Genomic DNA, 20,856 nt, shown 5'->3' with positions numbered 1-20,856 from the left:
CAGGTTCGATTCCAGTCAAGGGCATGTACATTGGTTGTGGACACATCCCCAGTAGGGGGTGTGCAGGAGGCAGCTGGTCGATGGTTCTCTCTCATCGATGTTTTTAGCTATTTCTCTCTATTCCTCTCTGTAAAAAAAATCAATAAAATATATTAAAAAAAATAATAAAAGTGTGTTATGCTAATTAGACCAGACGTCCTCCCGGACGTTCTTCCGGGGCTGCTGCTGTGAGCGCTGGAGTGGCAGCCGGGGCTGCTGCCTCGGCCCTCGGAGCTTCCTGCACGAATTTCGTGCATCCGGGCTCTAGTACGTAATTCATAGGGAATCATCAGTGGAGTAGATGGAGCCAAGGATCAAGTCAGAGGTTTGGAAGATAAGGAAGCAAAACACACCTGATCAGAACAGGCAAGGATCCCAGACTAACTGTAATGTGGCCTCTAAAACAGAAAAAAATTAGAGGAAAAACTAGTGGAATCCTAGGAGAGTCTGTGGTTCAGTTAATAGCATTAACAACAACAACAAAGGAAAACTAATTATATAAATGTTAATATCTTAGTTTTGGCGATGTTCCATGGTTATTATGTAAGATGTTTATATTAGGGAAAGCTGGGTGAAGAGTACAGGAGAATCCTCTGTACTGTCTTTTCAACTGTTTGAATTAAATTTTAAATTATTCCAAAATAAAAAATTTTTGAAAAATAAAATAAAAGGCAAGACTCTTGGAAGGGAGAAAGTAAAATAATCACAATTTCCCCCTCCGATATGATTGCATAGTTTAAAAATTCTAAGGTTTAAACTACAATAAATAAAATAAATTTATGTCTGGATAATGTTTGAAACCCTTAGCAGAAACAGCCAGTTAAAAATACATTTACTAGAGGATCTAATTCATCAGGGTTACAGAATAGTACAAAGAATTCACCTTGATAAGAAATACAAATATTATAATTTATGTGAAGAAAATCACACATTTTAATTGAATTGTAATAAAATGCTTGGATCGATATCTTCTTTGATAAGAAAAATATTGAAAAGAAACCTCTCAATTCTTCCTCTCTGACAGCAATGAAACTGCTCCTCATTGGTACTATTGTGCAAAGGCCTCTGCTCTCGATAATCTAAATTTAAGATTGTCCTAGAACAATAGCAGATTAAAGCATGGTGGCAGAGGGATTCTTAGAAGAAAGCCCAGAAAGTGTGGAGAATGGACAAAAGGGATGAACTTCCCTGCTTGGCCACACCTGACTTGTATCAGATAGAAATCTTTTTTCACCCTATCTTGTTCAATGGTGCTGCAACAGACAGGAATTGAAAAATTTGGAAAATCCAAAGATGGCTTTTTTATTGCCACCTCCTTGACCAGCTAGCTACCTTATATGGAGAGCCTGCTTGTTGGGGCATCTTGATGGAGCAGGACAGCTCTGTTCCCACAGGCAAAGGGAGCTCTCCGTGTTCCCAATGACCATGGGTAGCATCCAGGACCCTCCCTGGCACCGTGTGCATGTTCTGAGCGACAGAACTAATATGATCCTTCTTTCATTCATTCAGTTCAACAGGCAACGTTTACCACATACACGGGTTGTCAGGCGCTGGGCAAGGTTCTGTCCTTAGAACCCTGAATAAGGAAATGAAACCACAGGGGACTCCTCCCACACAGAGGGGACAGTTTTCTATGCAGAAGGGTGCAGCCTGGGCCCCATTGTCTGGGTGAACTTTTCAGTGATTTACCACCGTGGAGAGAAAAAAACAGAATTTGGGATAAGAAGAGGTTTACACTGGAGTTCGATGATTGAAAGGTAGGAACCTCAGCTGAGCAAGTGTCCTTGTCCTTTGGGGCCTTAGCTTCCTGCATTTGCAATAATGGGCTGCTAATGCCTCCTCACTGAGCTGATACAGGAACCCAATAAGACACTGATGTAACGCCTCTACACCAGTGCCACGTAAATATTAGGTGTCCAGCCGAAACCGGTTTGGCTCAATGGATAGAGCGTCGGTCTGCGGACTGAAAGGTCCCAGGTTCAATTCCAGTCAAGGACATGTATATTGGTTGCGGGCACATCCCCAGTAGGGGGTGTGCAAGAGGAAGCTGATCGATGATTCTCTCTCATGGATGTTTCTAACTCTCTATTCCTCTCTCTTCCTCTCTGTAAAAAATCGTCTATGGCGATTTTTTTTTGCCGTCATACCATTAGTCAAGGGGATTTTGAACATGCGTAGGAAACATGCACACAGGTATTTTCCAAATCCTTCAATACCTGTCTGTTGTAGCGAAAAGGATTTCTATTATAGCTGGTACAAGTCCGGTGTGGCTAAGAGAAAAAGGCTCTGGGCAGCCCTCCTTAACCCTCCTTTCGCAGCCAGGTTCCCAGGAAAGCGAGAGCTCAGAATTAGCCGTTCAACGACCAAAGACTTCCCTTGGACAGGATGCGAAAAGTTGGGGGAACTTCAGATATAAATAATGTCAAATGTCTCACTTTTTTTCATGGCAACTATCTAAATACAAATGGCCTAAAGCAGGAAGCAGCACAGAGTAAGGCACAAGTAGGAAGGGGACAATCTTGCCTAGCCCTTGCCTCCCATTTGCAGCCGCCAACTCTGGCCACCTTCACCGAGGGCCTTCATAATTAGAAATAACAGCACTTGGGAAGCCTAAATGGACTCAGTGAAGAAAAAATACATTGGGCTCGCCGCGTCGCCCGGAGCTTCGCCACCAGCTGCTCTTTTACTCTCCCTTCTCTCTCCTCCTCTCAGGGCTGCAGCCTGGGGAGGCAGAGCGGGAAGCCAGGACCCTGTTCCGCAGCAGGTTGACAGCCCTCGATTACCACAACCCTGCCGGCATCAACTGCAAAGATGAAACAGAATTTTAGAAACTTTATTGTTTGGCTTGAAACCAGAAAATCAGACGCTACAAGATTGAAGACAGAGGTAATTTAAGAAACATCCACAGCAATGACTGGCTCAAGTTCTTTGAAAAGTATCTCACAGATGTTAGCTGTCCTTTCAGGATTCAAGATCGACAAGAAGCAATTGACTGGCTTCTTGGTTTAGCCGTTAGACTTGAATATGGAGATAACGCTGAAAAATATAAAGACTCAGTATCTGATAATACAAAAAATGCTGACAGTGCAGCTAAAAATGCAGAGCCATTGATCAATTTGGATGTTAATAATCCTGATTTTAAGGCTGGTGTAATGGCTTTGGCTAACCTTCTTCAGATTCAACGTCATGATGATTATCTGGTAATGCTTAAGGCAATTTGCATTTTGGTCCAGGAACACCTGACACAGGATGCAGTTGCTAAAGCAAATCAAGCAAAAGAGGGGTTGCCTGTTGCTTTAGACAAGCATATTCTTGGTTTTGACACAGAAGATGCAGTTGTTTTTTTTTAATATATATTTTATTGATTTTTTACAGAGAGGAAAGGAGAGATAGAGAGTTAGAAACATCGATGAGAGAGAAGCATTGATTAGCTGCCCACACTGGGGATGTCCCTGCAACCAAGGTACATGCCCTTGACAGGAATCGTGCCTGGGACCTTTCAGTCCGCAGTCTGATATCCACTGAGCCAAACTGGTTTCAGCAAGATGCAGTTCTTAATGAAGCTACTCAAATTCTTCGATTGCTGCATATAGAAGAGCTCAGAGAGCTACAGACAAAAATTAATGAAGCCATAGTAGCTGTTCAGGCAATTATTGCTGATCCAAAGACAGACCAGACTGGGGAAAGTTGGAAGATGAACCTTTTAGGATTTTAGCCTCTCACCTATTTAGTACAGTTGGGAACCATGCACACCATGGTATGTGTTTCAAAATCACACATCACATTTTCAAGGGAAGAATCCTGGAAAATCGACTATGTTGTAGAAATTTAAAAAAAAAAAAAATATATATATATATATTTTTAATATACTTTATTGATTTTGTACAGAGAGGAAGGGAGAGAGACAGAGAGTTAGAAACATCGATGAGAGAGTCATCGATCAGCTGCCTCTTGCACACCCCCTACTGGGGATATGCCCGCAACCAAAGTACATGCCCTTGACCGGAATCGAACCCGGGTCCCTTCAGTCCCCAAGCTGACGCTCTATCCATTGAGCCAAACCGGTCTTGGCTAAATATATTTTTTTATTGATTTTTTACAGAGAGGAAGGGAGAGGGATAGAGAGTTAGAAACATCGATGAAAGAGAACCATCGACCTCCTGCACACCTCCCATGGGGGATGTGTCCACAACCAAGGTACATGCCCTTGACTGGAATGGAACCCGGGACCCTTGAGTCCGCAGGCCAACGCTCTATCCACTGAGCCAAACCGGTTTTGGCTGTTGTAGAGATTTATCATCATTGCTTTTTCTTTAATAAAATTTGGGAAAGCAAAAGAAGAAGAAAGAAAGAAAGAAAGAAAGAAAGAAAGAAAGAAAGAAAGAAAGAAAGAAAGAAAGAAAGAAAGAAAGAAAGAAAGAAAGAAAGAAAGAAAGAAAGAAAGAAAGAAAGAAAGAAAGAAAGAAAGAAAGAAAGAAAGAAAGAAAGAAAGAAAAGAAAGGAAGAAAGAAAGAAAGAAAGAAAGAAGAAAGAAAGAAAGAAAGAAAGAAAGAAAGAAAGAAAGAAAGAAAGAAAGAAAGAAAGAAAGAAAGAAACATTGGGACAAAATTATGTTTCTATAAGATTAAGATTTATAGAAAAATTAATGATCACACTCTTTGTATTAAAAAACAACAACAACAAAGAGAGCCCTACCCAGTTGTTCAGTGGTTAGAGCATTGGCCCACACACCAAAGGGTCACAGGTTTGATTCCCGATCAAGGGAATATACCTCAGTTATGGGCTTGATCTCTGGCACAAGTGGGAGACAACTAATCAATGACTCTCTCTCTCTCTCTCTCTCTCTCTCTCTCTCTCTCTCTCTCCACCTCCCTTCCACTCTATCTAAAAGCAATGGAAAAATATCATTGGGTATAGATCAAAATAAATAAATAAAAGCAAAAAGACACATGAAGTCAAAAAACAAACAAAAAAACTGGGGTGAGGGTGGGTTAAGAATGTTAAGAGAATTGTCCAGTCTGCAAAAACATATACAGTCTGCAAAGGAAAAAAAGAAAAAAAAAGAAAATAGAAAGCCATAAATGTTTGTGTCAAGTGACTAGTATATTTCCAAGGAAGGACAAAACTTAGGGGATGATATGGAATAAAGAAAAAACTCTAATGTAATTGCAATAAGGATGGCAGAGAAGAAAAAAGAGGACATTCCCTTCAATGTGAGGCCTGGGACACAAGGAATGAGCCCAAAATAGCAGCCACTGGCTGGATTGGAGGTCAGGGAAAGAAAGAGTCTTCATATAAAAAAAAAAAAAAGGAGAGAAAAAGCTAAGGATGGAGAGGCTGGTAGAGGTGAGGTTACAGGAGGCAAAGACCAGCAAGTGAAGGCTTTCCTCTGTTGTAATATAAACAAGAACGTGTTAGAAAGATGTAATGTACTTCACAGTTTTAAACTCTCTTTCCATATGTTGCTACATTTGGGCAAGAAACCATTTCTGTGTGTCTCCTCAAACTAGAGATGCAACCATTAGAAAAGAATTTGCTACAGGGAGGAAAAGTGGTTGATCAAAATTTGGGGGGGCCCTTGACCGCATTTGTAATTATTTTATGTTTTAGGCAAAATTATTAAGACATTAAAGTCTACTCTATTATTTTCTACAGCTGTTGGTACGCCTGAAAAAATTTACAACATAAAAGAAAGATAGGAAGAAAGGGAGGGCGAGGGTACAGTCGCCTTATCATGCAGACAGTTGACAAGATGTCTCAGATGCCATCCTTCATACCAACAGGGATTTGGATCTGTGTGGTTAATGTCTTGATGGACCTTTAATAAGCCAGTACACCTGTAATAAGCCACCTCACACCTATCAGAATAGTTACCATCCACAAATCAACAAATGACAAGTGCTGGTAAGGATGTGGAGAAAAGGGAACTCTAGGACACTGCTGGCGGGAATGCAGACTGGTGTAGCCATTATGGAAAACAGTATGGAGTTTTCTCAAGAAATGAAATATGAAACTGCTATTTGACCCAGTGATCCCGCTTCTAGGAATATATCCTAAGAAACCCTAAACACCAATCAGAAAAAAGTGTTTGCACTCCTATGTTCATAGCAGTAAAATTTACAATAGCTAAACTCTGGTAACTGCCCAAGTGCCCATATGCAGATGAGTGGATAAAAAAGCGGTGGTACATTTACACCATGGAATGCTATGCAGCATTAAAAAAAAAAAAAATAAAAGAAGGATCTCTTAACCCTTTGAGTCAGCCTGGTAGAGACCTGGAGAATATTATGCTAATTGAAATAAGCCAGTTGGTCAGAGAAAGACAAGTATCACACAATCTAAGTCATATGTGGAATCTAATGAACAAAATAACTGATGGACAAAATAGATCAAGAGACATGGAAGCTTAGAACAGACTGCAGGAGAAAAAGGGAAGGGATCAACAAAAGACACAGACACATCGATACCGGTTTGGCTCAGTGGATAGAGCAGTGTTTTTCAACCTTTTTTGGGCAAAGGCACACTTGTTTCATGAAAAAAATCACGAGGCACACCACCATTAGAAAATGTTAAAAAATTTAACTCTGTGCCTATATTGACTATATATAAAGTAATTCTCTTGAATAGGAATCAAATAAACACAAAGAAAGTATTTTATAATTACTTTATTATGAAATATTAAGTAAACAAAATAGTGAAAAATTATAAAATTCTTGTCTTGTCTGCACCTACGGCACACCAGGCAACATCTCGCGGCACACTAGTGTGCCGCGGAACAGCGGTTGAAAAACGCTGGGATAGAGCATTGGCCTGCGGACTGAAAGGTCCTGGGTTCGATTCCATCAAGGGCATGTACCTTGGTTGTGGGCACATCCCCAGTAGGGGGTGTGCAGGAGGCAGCTGGCCAATGTTTCTCTCTCATCAATGTTTCTAGCTCTCTATCTCTCTCCCTTCCTCTCGGTAAAAAAATCAATAAAATATATATATAAAAAAAAAAAGAGAGAGAGACACAGACAATAGGGTGGTGAAGGTCTTGGGGGGGGGGCTGCTAGAAGGAGTCAATGGGGGGGGCATATGAAATACTTTCAACAATAAAGATTAAAAAGAAAAGAATCTAACAGGAAAAGAAAATTCAGAAGAGAGGCTGCAGTGGAGGGAACAGTAGGGTAGAGATGAGAGAGCATGAGCACCTGAGACCACAAGCCACAGGATGGATCTGGACTTTCCAGGGCAGGTGAGGTTGTGATGGGGGAGATGTGGAAGCCTCCTGGCGACCTGAATGCAGGTGCCCTGGCCGTCACGTGACCTCTGTGTCCTGCGTTCTGTCCACTCTTGGTCACTGGGGTTTTGCTCTGAGGTGCTAAGATCGAGCCCGTGGCCCAGAAACCTCCTCCTGCTGGACTGAGCTGCAAAGTGACTCTGGGTGCGGGAGGCCGGAGTACCGGTGCCTGAGCGGGAGATGGGGCGGGCACGGGGGTGAGGGGGAGGCGGGAGTGGAAGCTGAGAGTGGGCAGGAGGCCACTGCCTGGAAGGAGGGGGGCATTAGCCCTGGGCAGGGGGCGGGTCAGCACAGGTCCCAGGTGCTCCTTAAAAGGCAATAATATCCTGGTCACAGCCCAGGGCACAGCATCAGGATTGGTACCCCTTTTCTCACCCCACTTTGAATTAACCCCACCCCCGCTGGTGGCCAACGCCTAAGGAAATGAGTCAGTCAGCTCCGCTCCTGTTGCTTCATTTTATATCCAGCGATAGCTTAAGTCGGAGGTCAGATACAGCGCCCCGCTATGCCTTCGCCCCTCCCCTGAAATACGCAGAAGACCCGCGATCAGAAGACCCCTTCGCCCCCTCCCCTGAAGCACGCAGAAGACCCGCGATCAGAAGACCCTCGATCGCTGGGCGGCGGGGACCCGGGCGCCGGCCGACCGCACGTGGCCAGACCGCCGCCCGCCGCCACCGCCGCCCGCCGCCCGCCGCGATGTCCCCGCGCCGGCCCGGGCCCTGGGCGCCCGGCGCCCGGATCCTTGCGCTGGCCCTGCTGTGTCTCCTGCGGCCGGTGAGTGCCCTCACCCTCTCCTGGCGGGTGGGGGCGGGGCCCAAGGAGGCAAAACGGGGTCCGTGGCCCTTGGGGGGCATGCCCGGGCTTGCCCAGGCCGACAACGCCGGGCAGAGTCTGGAGAAGCGGGTGTGGGTGGGGGGCGGCCGAGCGGAGAGGGAGAACCGGCGCTGCTCCGGGTCGCCCGGAAGGATGAGTGATTTCAGGGGGAAATTCAAAAGTTCCCCAAAGTTGGAAACTCCCGGAGTTTTCTTTCCTTTCTTTTTCCTTCTTCTTCTTCGTTTTATTTATTTATTTTTATATTTTATTTATTCATTTTTTTTTTATGTTCACCTTGTAAGACTTAGCTGTGGCCGATCGGTCTCTTCCGAACCGACCTTGTTTGCTCCCCTCCTCCCCCGCACCCGCGCCGCGGGAGGCCGCGGCTGGAAAAACGTCACCCCGGGGCCAAGTCCAGATTCCTTCGGTTAAAAAAAAAAAAAGGCACAAACACCAAACCACTGATTACAGGTATCACAGGAAAGTTTCGATTTTATTTTAAAAAAGTAATCCAAAATCCAGAGAAGCGATATCTATGGTCACAACGTCATTTTCGTTTCCTGGAAATGGTGGGGCTTCACCTGTGTTAGACCAAGTGAAAAAAAAACAACCCACGAACCTTCTGAACGTGCAGGTTTGGGGAATGGGAGACCTCGGCCTCTGGCATCCCCACCTCCTTTTCGGATCCCTCTGGAGTGTTGCGGTTTGCTCCGGAGGACGAGTGCACGCAGCCTTCTCTTACGCCTTCTCACACCAGCATCCTGTTTGATTGTGGGGTAAAGCAGACGTGAGTGGACCAGTGCACTTGGCTGTGGACTCTTACGAATATCTCTCAAAATCTGTTTATGATTTTGCCAATCCCAACAGTGTGGTGGTCTGTTGTCTGGCCCGTATGCCCCCGGGCACCTCGTATGGCAGTGGTTCTCAACCTTCCTAATGTCCCGCCCCTTCTAAGATAGTTCCTCATGTTGTGGTGACCCCCAACCATAACATTACTTTCGTTGTGACTTCATAACTGTAATTTCGCTATTGTTTATGAATCGTAATGTAAATATTTGTGTTTTCCGGTGGTCTCAGGCTTTACAGCAGCGGTTCTAGCAGGGTCGCCTGAGACCATCGGAAAACACAGATATTTACATCACGATTCATTAACAGTAGCGAAATTACGGTTATGACGTCGCAACGAAAATAATGTGATGGTTGGGGTCGCCACAACATGAGGAACTGTATTAAAGGATCACGGCATTGGAAAGGTAGGGAACCACTGTTGCATAGCATAAATCCTTAGAAGTGAACTTGCTTTGTTGGGGGCTTCATTTTATACTTTTGTTTAGGTAATAACAAATTGTTCTCCAGAAGAGTTGATAGATTTTTTCCCTCAAACCAAGAGTCCACAGTTTTTCTGTTTCCCTACAGCTTTGCTACACTGAATTTCAATTCTTTGTAAAAAACGGAATACCATAGTGTTGTGTGTGTGTGTTTTGTCTTTTTTTCTTTCATAATTGAGATGTTTGTTTTAGGATGAGTACACAGACATTTCAATTCCTACACAGTTCTTAGCATACGTCCACAAATGTAACTTCATGTAGTTGTGATTCTTTTCTGAAGTTATTCCAGTGGCTTCTAGCATCAAATGTGGGGCTAATTTTCCTTAGTAGAGTGTCTACCAAGATCTTTAAATGCTGATTCCCTATTAGGTCAGTCCCACTAATTCACAACATAATATCATCTATGCTACATAATCAAATTTTCATTCTTTCACTGCACATAAAGTTACTAGGAAAACTGGAGTAAGTGTGTTGTACTGATTAGGGGCAGGAGCGTCTGAAGCGCAGGGGGGAGCTGTGCTGCAGGGGCCCCAGGAGCAAGTGATGCAGTGGTGGCCCCGCAGCGGCACAAGCCTGGCACGTCCAAATGCTTTCAGCCGTCCCTCTGGGGCAGTGTTTCCCAAACTTTTGACATATTTGTACCCCTTCTATAATTTTCATTGAGTACCCCTCGTACTCATGAGAACATAGAATTAGACGCAGCTAAGCACGGTGCAGTGCATATCCCCACCAAACTCTTCCCATACCCCTGGGAGGACGCGCACCACACTTTGGGAAACACTGTTCTGGGGGGACACCGAGGCCTCAGTCCCTGTCTTGGCCCACACTCCCTTTGCCAGGGCGGGAAGAGAAGCCTGGCAACACCTTCCAGGTAAGGGTGGGGGTGGGGGCGGGCGGCAGGAAAAGGCACTGAGCAGCTTTGGGCAAGCCTGTGTCCTGCACTCAGCTGTGTTCCCACGATTCCCTGTAATTTTTCTAACAGCCTGGGAGACAGGGACGTCTTTCTCTGGTGAACACAGGAAGAAAATGAGTCTGAAGGAAACATTTTTATTATTCTTTCTGGCCTGATTTCCTTTATAAAAGCAGCCACCTTGGACCTTTACTTTTTGGGGGGAATGTCTGCTTTTGTTGTGTTCTGGTCACAGTTAAGAAACTGCTTATTCATAGGATCTGCCGATATTTTGCTTTTACATTTTATGCCTGGGCTACATTTGCCTTATTTGAGAGCTCAGTTCATTAACTACGTTAGACTAGGCCTGTTCTGGGAAAAACAAAATGGCTGCTGGCCAGGTGCACGCACACTGGCCTGTGCCCAGACGGGACAAGGAAGTTAAGGGAAACGAAAGTGAGAGCCATAGAGAGCTCTGTTACTAATCCTAGAGAGCACTGTTACTAACCATAGAGTTTTTCCGGTAGCGATCCCGCCTCCTCTCGCCTCCTCTCGCGATCACTGAAGAGTGCGAGAACTTTCGGAAGCCCTATCTCTTCCCTGGATCTATCTTTAGATCCAGGAAGGAGCTAGGTACCTTCTTTAGGACTGGTTATGTTTTCTTAAGGTTCCAGTCAGATTTTACCAGCTCCCCCGTGTTGATCCAGAACATTCTCTGAAAGCTGATCAGCAGTCAGGTCTTCCAACCTCAGCGGCTTCTTTGCCTCTCTCCTGGGTGTTGCCTCTTCCCCCGGAGAGGAAGTGCGCCAGAGGAGAGGAAGTGCGTGTGTTCCGTCCAGGGTTGGAACAGGCTACAGGTGCAGATTGTAATAAGAATTAAAAATAGCATTAGGACATCGTAATAACCGAGTCTATATGAACTTAAACTAGGAGCTCAAACCTGTAGGTAAATGAAACAAAGACCATTATTATCTTGGATTGATCAAAGTTTTTTTAAAATTGATTTTTAGAGAGAAAGGAAGAGAGCAAGAGAGAAACATTGATCTGGAAGAAAAACACTGATTCCTTGCCTCCCATTCACGTCCGACTGGGGATCAAACCCACCAGCTTTTGGTATAAAGGACACTGCCTCCTGCACCCTCCACACCAGGGATTGGGGATCAAGCCCACAACCCAGGCATGTGCCTTGACCTCTGGTTCATAGGTCAACGCTCAACCACTGAGCTATGAACCAATTCTTAACCTCCCCCCCCCCTCCTTTCCACAATAGCTTAGGAAATGTAAACAAGGGCAAATCCCTTTTAAGAAAAAGAGAAACATTTAGATTCAGTCATTCTGATAATATGTTTCCTTCGGAAATCACCTACATTAGTTTTTGACAGCAGTTTCAGATCATCAGCTCAGTTTCAGATCAGACTGAAGAACATTCCAGTGGGTCGGTGCCTTTTTTAGGTCTGACTCATATCCAGCCTACCTCCCGGAGTTTAGCAGCACCCAGCTTAGTCAGCAGTACTTCGCAAGGGCCCTTTCAACAAGGCTGGAGGGAATCTATTTTGAGGTGTTTCTTTCAGTAAAAAACAAACTCCAGGTTGTTGAGTGTGGATTTTTGAGTTTTTCATTTCCTTGGAGGGTACTGTGAAAAGATTGCCCTCCAAGGAAATGATTATTTTCAACAGAAGCAATTAAGCCTTTACTACATTGGAATATATTTCCTTTGTATTAAAATATGTTTCCTTTATATTGATATATTTCCTTTACCATCTGTGGCTCCAAAGAAGCAGGAGCCAAACGCATCAGGTGTCCTGTAATTATCTCTAAAAGAGAAAGATTCTGTATCCCAAAAGGGCTATACCCGAGATTTAAAATGGCTAGTGGCAATGCTTTTGGCTAAGGTATTTGAAGAGTTTCTACAAGTTCTGCCAAATGAATCTTTTTTTTTTTTTTTAATGGGGATGGAGCCTACAATCTGGGCATGTACCCGATCTCGAATTGAACCCATGATCTCTCAGTGTATGGGACGACACTCAACCAACTGAGCCACACCTTCAGGGCTACCAGTTGGATCCTAATCATGCCGTTAGTGCGTTTGACTAACCCTGAGAATTGAGGATGGGAAGCCCAGTGAAAATGCTGTGGAACCAGCCGAAGAGCACAGACTTGTTGTAGCACTTGACCAATAAAATGGGTTCTTGGATCCCTGAAGTTCAAGAGGAGTCCTCCAAGTAGGAATAGTCTTCTCTAACAGGACTTTAGCCACGGCAAAGGCATTTGCTTGTCTGCCAGGGCAAGCTTCAGTCCGGTGAGAAAACATACAAATCATCACTAAAACCCACGAGATGGGGAAGCTGTATGAAATCTATTTGCCAAACCTCAAAAGGTCCATTCGGCCATCTCAATAGACTTCCCTGGGCTGTGCTTTGACCCTGAAGGTGAAGGCACTTTTTGCGGCCTTGTTAATATTTCCCCACCAATATTTGTTCACGAATGCTATCATTTTGTCATGGACCCATGGTTGAATGCGTGTAGAGTAGTCAGGAGCAGACATTTTAGAGTTCCTGGTAGGACTGGGTTGTTATTTAGTGCGAACCAGAGCTCTCTTACTAAACCAGCAATTGTTTGATTGGAAATCATGTTTTACCTTTTTTTTTTTTTTTTTTTTTAATATATTTTATTGATTTTTTACAGAGAGGAAGAGAGAAGGATAGAGAGTTAGAAACATCGATGAGAGAGAATCATTGATCAGCTGCCTCTTGCACAACCCCCCTGGGGACGTGCCTGCAATCAAGGTACATGCCCTTGACCGGAATTGAACCTGGGACCCTTCAGGCCAAAGGCTGCCGTTGCTCTATCCACTGAGCCAAACTGGTTTTGGCTGTTTTACCTTTTTTTGAAGCCAATTGTTGGGATTCTCTGGCCAGTTTTTCTAAGTTTTCAACTGGGGAAACATCTCTGAGGTTTGACTGCTGCTGACACCTTTAAGGGCGGCATTCTTAGCAGAAATGTCAGCAAGGTGGTTTCGTTTAGCTTTAGCTTCCCCAACGTCAAGTTTAGAATGCCGTAGACTCTTAATCACCTGGTTTCCCTGAGCCACTGGGACCATACTACAGTCACTGCTAACTATATAGCATCTTAGGGGTCTATGGTGACCCCGTGTCTTTGAGTGAGTAACCCAAGGGCATCCCCATCCTTCTCATGCACAAAACTGAAAGGGGGCCCTGGCAGAGTAGCTTAGTTGGTTGGAGCATCATCCCACGCACTAAAAAAAAAGTTATGGGTTCGATTCCTGGTTAGGGCACATATCTGGGTTGTAGGTTCGATCCCCAATTAGTGCACGTACGGGAGGCAACTGATTGATGTTTTCCTCTCACATGGATGCCTCTCTCTCTCTCTCTCTCCCTCTCTCTCTCTCTCTCTCTCTCCCTCACTCCCTCCCTCCCTCCCTCCCTTCCTCCCTTCCTTTCTCCTTCCCTCCCTAAAAATTAATAAAAATGTATTCTTGGATGAGGATTTAAAAAAATGAAAAAGGGAATCTGATAGTTAGGATGCCCAAGGGCAAGACCCACTAGGCTGCCAGAAAGTAAATGTGTCCTGACTTCCTGCCAGTGCTCACCAGGAAATAAAAGATATAGTGACTGTGTGAGTCAGTGTGGGGCTTACTGTAAGTTGTCACAGGTTTGTGGGAGGCGCACCCCTCACCAGAGCGTGAACACCCAATCATCACGCTTATCAACTACAAAAGGATCAACAACGGGGAGCCACTTAAGAGACCTAAACAAAAAGGAATAGGTTCGGAGATATGAGCCTGTTGAGTTTATTTGAAATCTCCACTGTTTGAACTGTTTTATTACTTCAAGGCAGGCCTGTTTTATGACAGTGGGTTGAGCAACAAGTGCAGCACCGATGCCAATTTGAAGAGAAATTTCTCCAAGCTGATGAGGAGGAAGGATTGGGAAAGTCCCTGTCATACCTCAGAGCACCATCACTGGCAGAATCATGAAAAGGCTGGCTGGCTGTGTTACCGCATTAAAGGGGTCTATTTGCCAGCATGCATCAAAGCCCAATAAGACGCAAACAAGTGGTTACCAACGTGGGGCACATGCCCCCCAGGGGGCAATCTGATTTTTTAAGGGAGGCAATACAGGAATGAGTTAATAACTGATTTATTATTATTTTTTTTACATTTCTTGTGGTTCTAGGGGCCTCATATACAGTATGTAAATATACAGTATAGTGACATTTAGGCATTTCAGTTCCCTATTATATATTTGCTATTTTTTCATATCCCTTCATATTATTATTATTTTAAAACGGTTTCTTAGTGGTTTCTTTCTCAGTACTTCAACTGTCCTTTCATCCTTTTATTTTTCTCTTTCATGGATGCCATGTCCTTTGGAAGCTTGTTTAGACCAAGTTAATGGCCTTCTAGGCTTCCTCCACGTGAATAGGAGTTCACTTTTGAATAATGAGTATTATATGTTACAGGGGGGCATCAGGATTTTAGAGATGCTTAGGTGGGGCATGGACAAAAAAAAAAAATGGTTGGGAACCATTGGTTTACAGCAAAGAAAGCAAAGATTTATTTTCAAGACGTGACCCTCACCTGGAGACACATGCGCTAATGTTCAAAGACCTGGCTCTCCAATGGCTTCCAGGGGATGGGTTGTATAGGGGGGAAATCATCAGTCATGTGACCAAGGGAGTTGGGGTCATGGTGTCTACTACTTGATTGGTGCAGGGGAGGCGGTTGTTGATCAGTGCATCTGGTGCTGATGTCAGCATGACGTTGCTTCTTCCGGTTTTGCTGCTTCTTCTGGTTTTGTGAAACACAGCCAGGCCCAGTTGAGATGAAACACAACTGAGGCCTAGATGTTATCTCTAGTTTGAAGGAAACTCTGTCTCTGGGGTGCACAGACCCAAGGCTTTGTTCCTAAGATTATTTCATGTTGATCAAAACTTCATTGTCCTGAGAACTTAATGATTTAGGGAGTAGACATGCAAGGGAGAAGGAAGCAGGTGATTTAGGATGCTGGATGAGTCAAAAGGAAGAAGAGAAGGAGGAGAGAGCAGGGGGAGTGGGGAGAGAAACATCGATTGGAGAGAGAGACACACATATTGACTGGTTGCATTCTGACCAGGGCATGGGATTAAGCCTGCAACTGAGGTGTGTGCCCTTGACCAAGAATTGAACCCATGCCGAAACCAGCTTTGCTCAGTGGATAGAGCATTGGTCTGCGGACTGAAAAGTCCCAGGTTCGATTCCGGTCCAAGGACATGTACATTGGTTGCAGGCACATCCCTGGTAGGGGGTGTGCAGGAGGCAGCTGGTCTGTTTCTCTCATCGATGTTTCTGGCTTTCTATCCCTCTCCCTTCCTCTCCGTAAAAAAATCAATAAAATTATTGATGCTTCAGTCCCTGAGCCGATGCTATAACCACTTAGTAAACTGGCCAGGGCAAACCAACACTTTTAAAGATAATTGTTTTCCCAAGGGAATGTTGATTAAATATGTGAGCCCGGACAGACATGGCCTGAGCAGCATTGAGCATGTGTGATTAGGCTGCATTGTTACGCCCAGATTTTGTGATACCCACAGACCACCAGGGTGCCGAGTTCAATGCAATTGCAGAAAGCCTGAATTCCATGCTAGCATGGACTCTGTCCCACTCACCCCGACAGTGTGGCAGAAGAGAGGATAAGCTTCCAAAGGTCAAGGGGTTTTATAGGGTAGTGATGTCACTGCTTTGGCTGATCCTGATTGGTTGGGTGAGGGCTAGAATCCAGTTACACAAAATGGAGGATAGCTCAGCCCTGCCCCACAGCACAAAATGGAGTCAGGAGTTAGCCCTGCCCCGCCCTGCCCTCTCAGCATCAAAAAAGGAAAGTGTGGATTGCATTAGGTTGCATCAGCCTGAAAGAGAAAACTGTGGCTCTGCCGGTCACAATAGCACTGGCAGATGATTAGATGGGTGTGGTGGTAAGAGGAAGCACGCGAAGTCTAGTTTTCCTGACTGAGAGTTGGTAGCGTCATTAAACAAAATCAAAGAGGAAATGCGGAGAGGAAATAAATAAGACTCCATCCTCCCTAACCAAAGGTATTTAAAAGCACAGTTTACATCTGTCCTCAACAAACAGAGCCAGTAGCTTAAATTACCTTGGTCAGGGAGTTAGATAACAGGGACCCAATTTGGTGCTATTAGTGCCAGGCAAACCCAAGAAAGGACAAAGTCGCCCTAGCTGGTTTGGCTCAATGGATAGAGTGTTGGCTTGGAGACTTAAGAGTCCTGAATTCAATTCCAGTCCAAGGTACATGGCCAGGTTGTGGGCTTAATCCCTAGTAGGGGGCGTGCAGGAGGCAGCCAGTTGATGATTCTCTATCATCATTGATGTTTCTGTCTCTCTCTCTTCTTCTCCCTTTCTCTCTGGAATTAACAAAATACATTTAAAGAAAGGGGGGCGGGGGGAGCCAATGTTAAAATATGTACACAGATAATCATTAAAAAAAAAAAATAGCCGAAACTGGTTTGGCTCAATGGATAGAGCATCGGCTTGGGGACTGAAGGGACCCGGGTTCGATTCCAGTCAAGGGCATGTACCTTGGTTGTGGGCATATCCCCCCCCGATAGGGGATGTGCAAGAGGCAGCTGATTGATGACTTTCTCTCATCGATGTTTCTAGCTATCTATCTCCCTTCCTCTCTGTACAAAATCAATAAAATATATTTTTTTAAAAAATATATATATAGGCAAAGTTTAACAAAACTACCTGTTCATCATATTGTTATAAGAGTAAAAAACTGGATAATCTGGAAATGAAATAACTGGGAAATGATTGTAAAAATTATGAGCTATATGACAAAGTACTATGTTTCTATTTAAAATGGTGTTTATAAAGTTTTTTTTTTTTTTTTTAACAATTTAGGAAAATGTTTATGATGTCATCTTAGGAATACAATGACCAATTAAATATTCACCTACAAAAAAAAAAAAAAAAAAAAAAAAAGAATGGACAGTCAGGGAAATAAATAATAAAGAAAAATCCAAGGTAGAGGTGAAGCTGACCAAAAAATGATCCCAAACCCCACTATAAACTCATTTTGATTTATCAACATACTAGAGGACTGGTGCATGAATTGATGCACCAGTGGGGTCCCTTGGCCTGGCCTTCGGGGATCGGACTGAAACCAGTTCTCTGACATCGCCTGAGCAGTCCCAGATTGTGAGAGGGTGCAGGCCAGGCCATGGGACCCTACTGGTGTGTGATCAAAGCCAGGGAGGGACCATGGGAGGGCTCCAGGGCATGTCCAGCCCTTCTTGGTTAGTCCGGATCTGCCAGACCCCAGCAGCAAGCTAACCTACTGGTCAGAGCATCTGCCCCCTGGTGGTCAATGCATGTCATAGCAACTGGTCAACTGGGAGACTGTCTGCCCCCTGGTGGTCAGTGCATGTCATAGCAAGCAATTGAATAACCTTAGCATATCATTAGCATATTATGCCTTGATTGGTTGAATGGGTGACTGGACACTTAGCATTTTAAGCTTTTATTAAGCTAATGAATATTCTGATTGAGACCCACAATTTCCACCTTTAGAAAACAAATAAAAACCCTTAGGACAGAGGCCCCAGTGTGCGCTCTCCCGTGAGCACCCTCCCTTTCCTTGATAACCTACTTTTACTTTCTCATAAGCTCTGAGGACCCTCCTCTTGTCTCACGTTTCTAAAGAGACAAAGCAGCTCCACCGAGGCTCAATCCTATTCCTGTGATTTTGCTTCTTGTATCCTAAACACTTCTTTTGTCTTACTGTCCCAAGCTTTAATAAACATACTCTCAAAATCACCCCAATTCATGTCTTGAATTTTTTCTTGCACAAAGTCAAGAACCCACACATTCCAAGATGTGTGGTCCCTGCCTGATCCCTTTCCAGGAACAAGTAGACCTAGACTATACAAAATGCTAAATAAAGATTTCAAAATGAAGACCATAGAAGCATGAATCTTAAGAAAAAAGAAATATCATTGGAAATATAAAAAAGATGTGGCTAATGTAAAGGATTGTTATTTCCCCTTAATTTTCTGAAATTGTACACTATCAAAAATTATACATCATTTGGGAGGTTTATAAACTACTAGAGGCCCGGTGCATGAAATTCGTGCAGGGGTAGGTGTTGTCCCTCAGCCCAGCCTGCACCCTTTTCAATTTGGGACCCCTTGAGGGATGTCCAACTGCCTGTTTAGGCCCGATCCCAGTAGGATCAGGCCTAAACAGGCAGTTGGACATCCCTCTAACAACTGCTAGCTCCCAACTGCTCACCTGCCTGTCTTCCTGATTGTCCCTAACCGCTTCTGCCTGCCAGCCTAATCACCCCCTAACCACTCCCCTGCCAGCCTGATTGATGCCCAACCAAATGAGCCACACCAGCTAGGGCTTAAACATTATTTAAAAAGAATTATTTTTCTTTTTAATTGATTTGAGGGAGAGAGAGAGAGAGAGAGAGATTTGTTGCCTCAACCATTCATGTATTCGTTGGTTGATTTTTGTATGTTTCTCTTGTATGTGATTCTCTCTCATTACTGATGTTTCTCTCTCTCTCTCCCTCTCCCTTCTTCTTTGAAATCAACAAAGAAAAACACGCTTCTCCAGCTATCTTTTAAAATATATATATATATTTTATTGGTTTTTTACAGAGAGGAAGGGAGAGGGATAGAGAGCTAGAAACATCAATGTGAGAGAAACATCAATCAGCTGCCTCTTGTGGGGATGTGCCCGCAACCAAGGTACATGCCCTTGACGGGAATCGAACCTGGGACCTTTCAGTCTGTAGGCCAACGCTCTATCCATTGAACCAAACCAGTTTCGGCTTCTCCAGCTATCTTAACAGGACAAAGAATATTGCCAGATATAGAGACTTTTTGTAGTGTTAAAGGATTAATTTATTAAGAAGTCAGAATAATTATCAATGTGTATATACCTAATAATAGAACTTCAAAATACATGAAGCAAAAATCTACAGGATTTAATGGAAATTATAACAAACCTTCCTCGGTAGTTGATAAAAATGTTTAGATGAATACAGCAACTCAGTAGAGGTATAACCTGAACACTATGAACCACTTTGATTTAATTGTCATTCATAGAAAAGGCTCAACATCTACTGAAGCTCAGTCCATATTGGAAAAATTATGATCACCTCTTGGGATGGTGTGGCAGATTAGGATTGCCTAGGAAAAGGCCCAAGGGGATGTTCTGTGGGCCTGCTGTGTTCTATGACCTAGACCAGCGGTTTTTGGAGACCTGTGGGTCGCGACCCCTTTGGGAGTCCAATGACCCTTTCACAGGGGTCGCCTAAGACCATCTGTAAACAGGTATTTATATTACGATTCATTAACAGTAGCAAAATTACAGTTACGAAGTAGCAACGAAAATAATTTTATGGTTGGGGGTCACCACAAGATGAGGAACTGTATTAAAGGGTCGCGGCATTAGGAAAGTTGAGAACCACTGATCTAGACAGAGGATTTGGGTTACATACCTGTATTAATTAATAAATTCATTGAATTATACACTTAAGAAATACGCATTTCATTGTGGGTGTTCATTGTACATGTCTGTAAATTTTACTGAGTGTGTAAACATTTTCTAATAAAATGATGAGGGGAAGAATTGATGAGAACAGAGCCAGTAAAAACAGGAAGACATACCACTGAGAGCAGAGAAAGGAGCCCGCACCAGGGAATGCGGGGCCTGGGAAAAGAAGGGCTGAGGGACGCAGGTGAGCTTACCTGTCATCAAACATGAGACCAGCCAGTTTGGCTCAGACCAGTCTGGCTCAGTGGACAGAGCGTCGGACTGCAGACTGAGGGGTCCCAGGTTCGATTCTGGTCAAAGGCATGTATAATACATTGGTTGCGGGCACATCCCTGGTGGAGGGTGTGCAGGAGACAGCTGGTCAATGTTTCTCTCTCATCGATGTTTCTAGCTCTCTGTCCTTCTCCCTTCCTCTCTGTAAAAAATCAATAAAATATATTAAACACACACACACACACACACACACACACACACACAAAAAAAAAACCACACAAAAAAACACAACACGAGACCGACTTTTCTGCGAAGAAGGCTGCGTTTTATCTCGTTTAGATACAGTCAACAATAGTTTTTATTCTGACTTTCTTTTCCTAACTTTATATTCTAAAAGACTCAAAATTACGGAAAAGTTGCAAAAACTATACAAAAATCTCCCTGAATCATCTGAAAACCAGTTGCTAACTGTATGTTCTCTACAAACAAGAACACGCTCCCCCATAAACACAATCCTCAAGTCAGAACATTAACACCAATAATTTACTGCTCATTTGCAAATTCCATTCAAATCCCTTCAATTCTTGTGTCATTTATAGCTCAAATTGTGATGCAACTCACTACATTGTCACTTTTCTAAGACTTTGGTATTTAATGGGACTCTGAGGGTTCCTTTAAGGACAGTTTGTAAGGCCCATTTTTTTTCAATTGTAG

At 43.8% G+C, this 20,856-nt stretch overlaps 1 protein-coding gene, 1 long non-coding RNA gene, 1 other non-coding gene and 1 pseudogene across 4 annotated transcripts in view; 3 read left to right on the top strand and 1 right to left on the bottom strand.

Moving 5' to 3' along the window:
• The first annotated feature begins 1,464 nt into the window (after positions 1 to 1,464).
• LOC118726127 lies at positions 1,465 to 3,806 on the top strand (annotated as a pseudogene).
• A 3,928-nt stretch (positions 3,807 to 7,734) lies between these two features.
• TNFRSF10B (TNF receptor superfamily member 10b) overlaps positions 7,735 to 20,856 on the top strand; it is a 28,966-nt gene continuing 15,844 nt past the window's right edge. Inside the window, exon 1 of one of the 2 annotated variants that reach the window (XM_045585903.1) lies at positions 7,735 to 8,092. In XM_045585903.1, coding sequence (XP_045441859.1) covers positions 7,742 to 8,092 — 351 coding nt within the window. In that variant the 5' untranslated portion in view covers positions 7,735 to 7,741. The remainder of the gene's footprint in view (positions 8,093 to 20,856) is intronic. The other variant, XM_045585904.1, reaches the window with a different exon arrangement.
• On the top strand, positions 8,110 to 20,170 carry LOC118725854. Its single transcript, XR_004990150.2, has 3 exons — positions 8,110 to 9,357; positions 16,440 to 16,454; positions 19,828 to 20,170. It is a non-coding gene; the product is annotated as an uncharacterized LOC118725854 (long non-coding RNA).
• On the bottom strand, positions 13,988 to 14,090 carry LOC118726212. Its single transcript, XR_004990241.1, has one exon. It is a non-coding gene; the product is annotated as a small nucleolar RNA U13 (small nucleolar RNA).

Source organism: Pipistrellus kuhlii, unplaced genomic scaffold, assembly GCF_014108245.1.
Source record: "Pipistrellus kuhlii isolate mPipKuh1 unplaced genomic scaffold, mPipKuh1.p scaffold_m20_p_21, whole genome shotgun sequence".
In the NCBI taxonomy this organism is placed as follows: domain Eukaryota; kingdom Metazoa; phylum Chordata; class Mammalia; order Chiroptera; family Vespertilionidae; genus Pipistrellus; species Pipistrellus kuhlii.
Note: the sequence above shows the minus strand (reverse complement) of the source record. Positions and strands in the feature narration are given on the sequence as shown.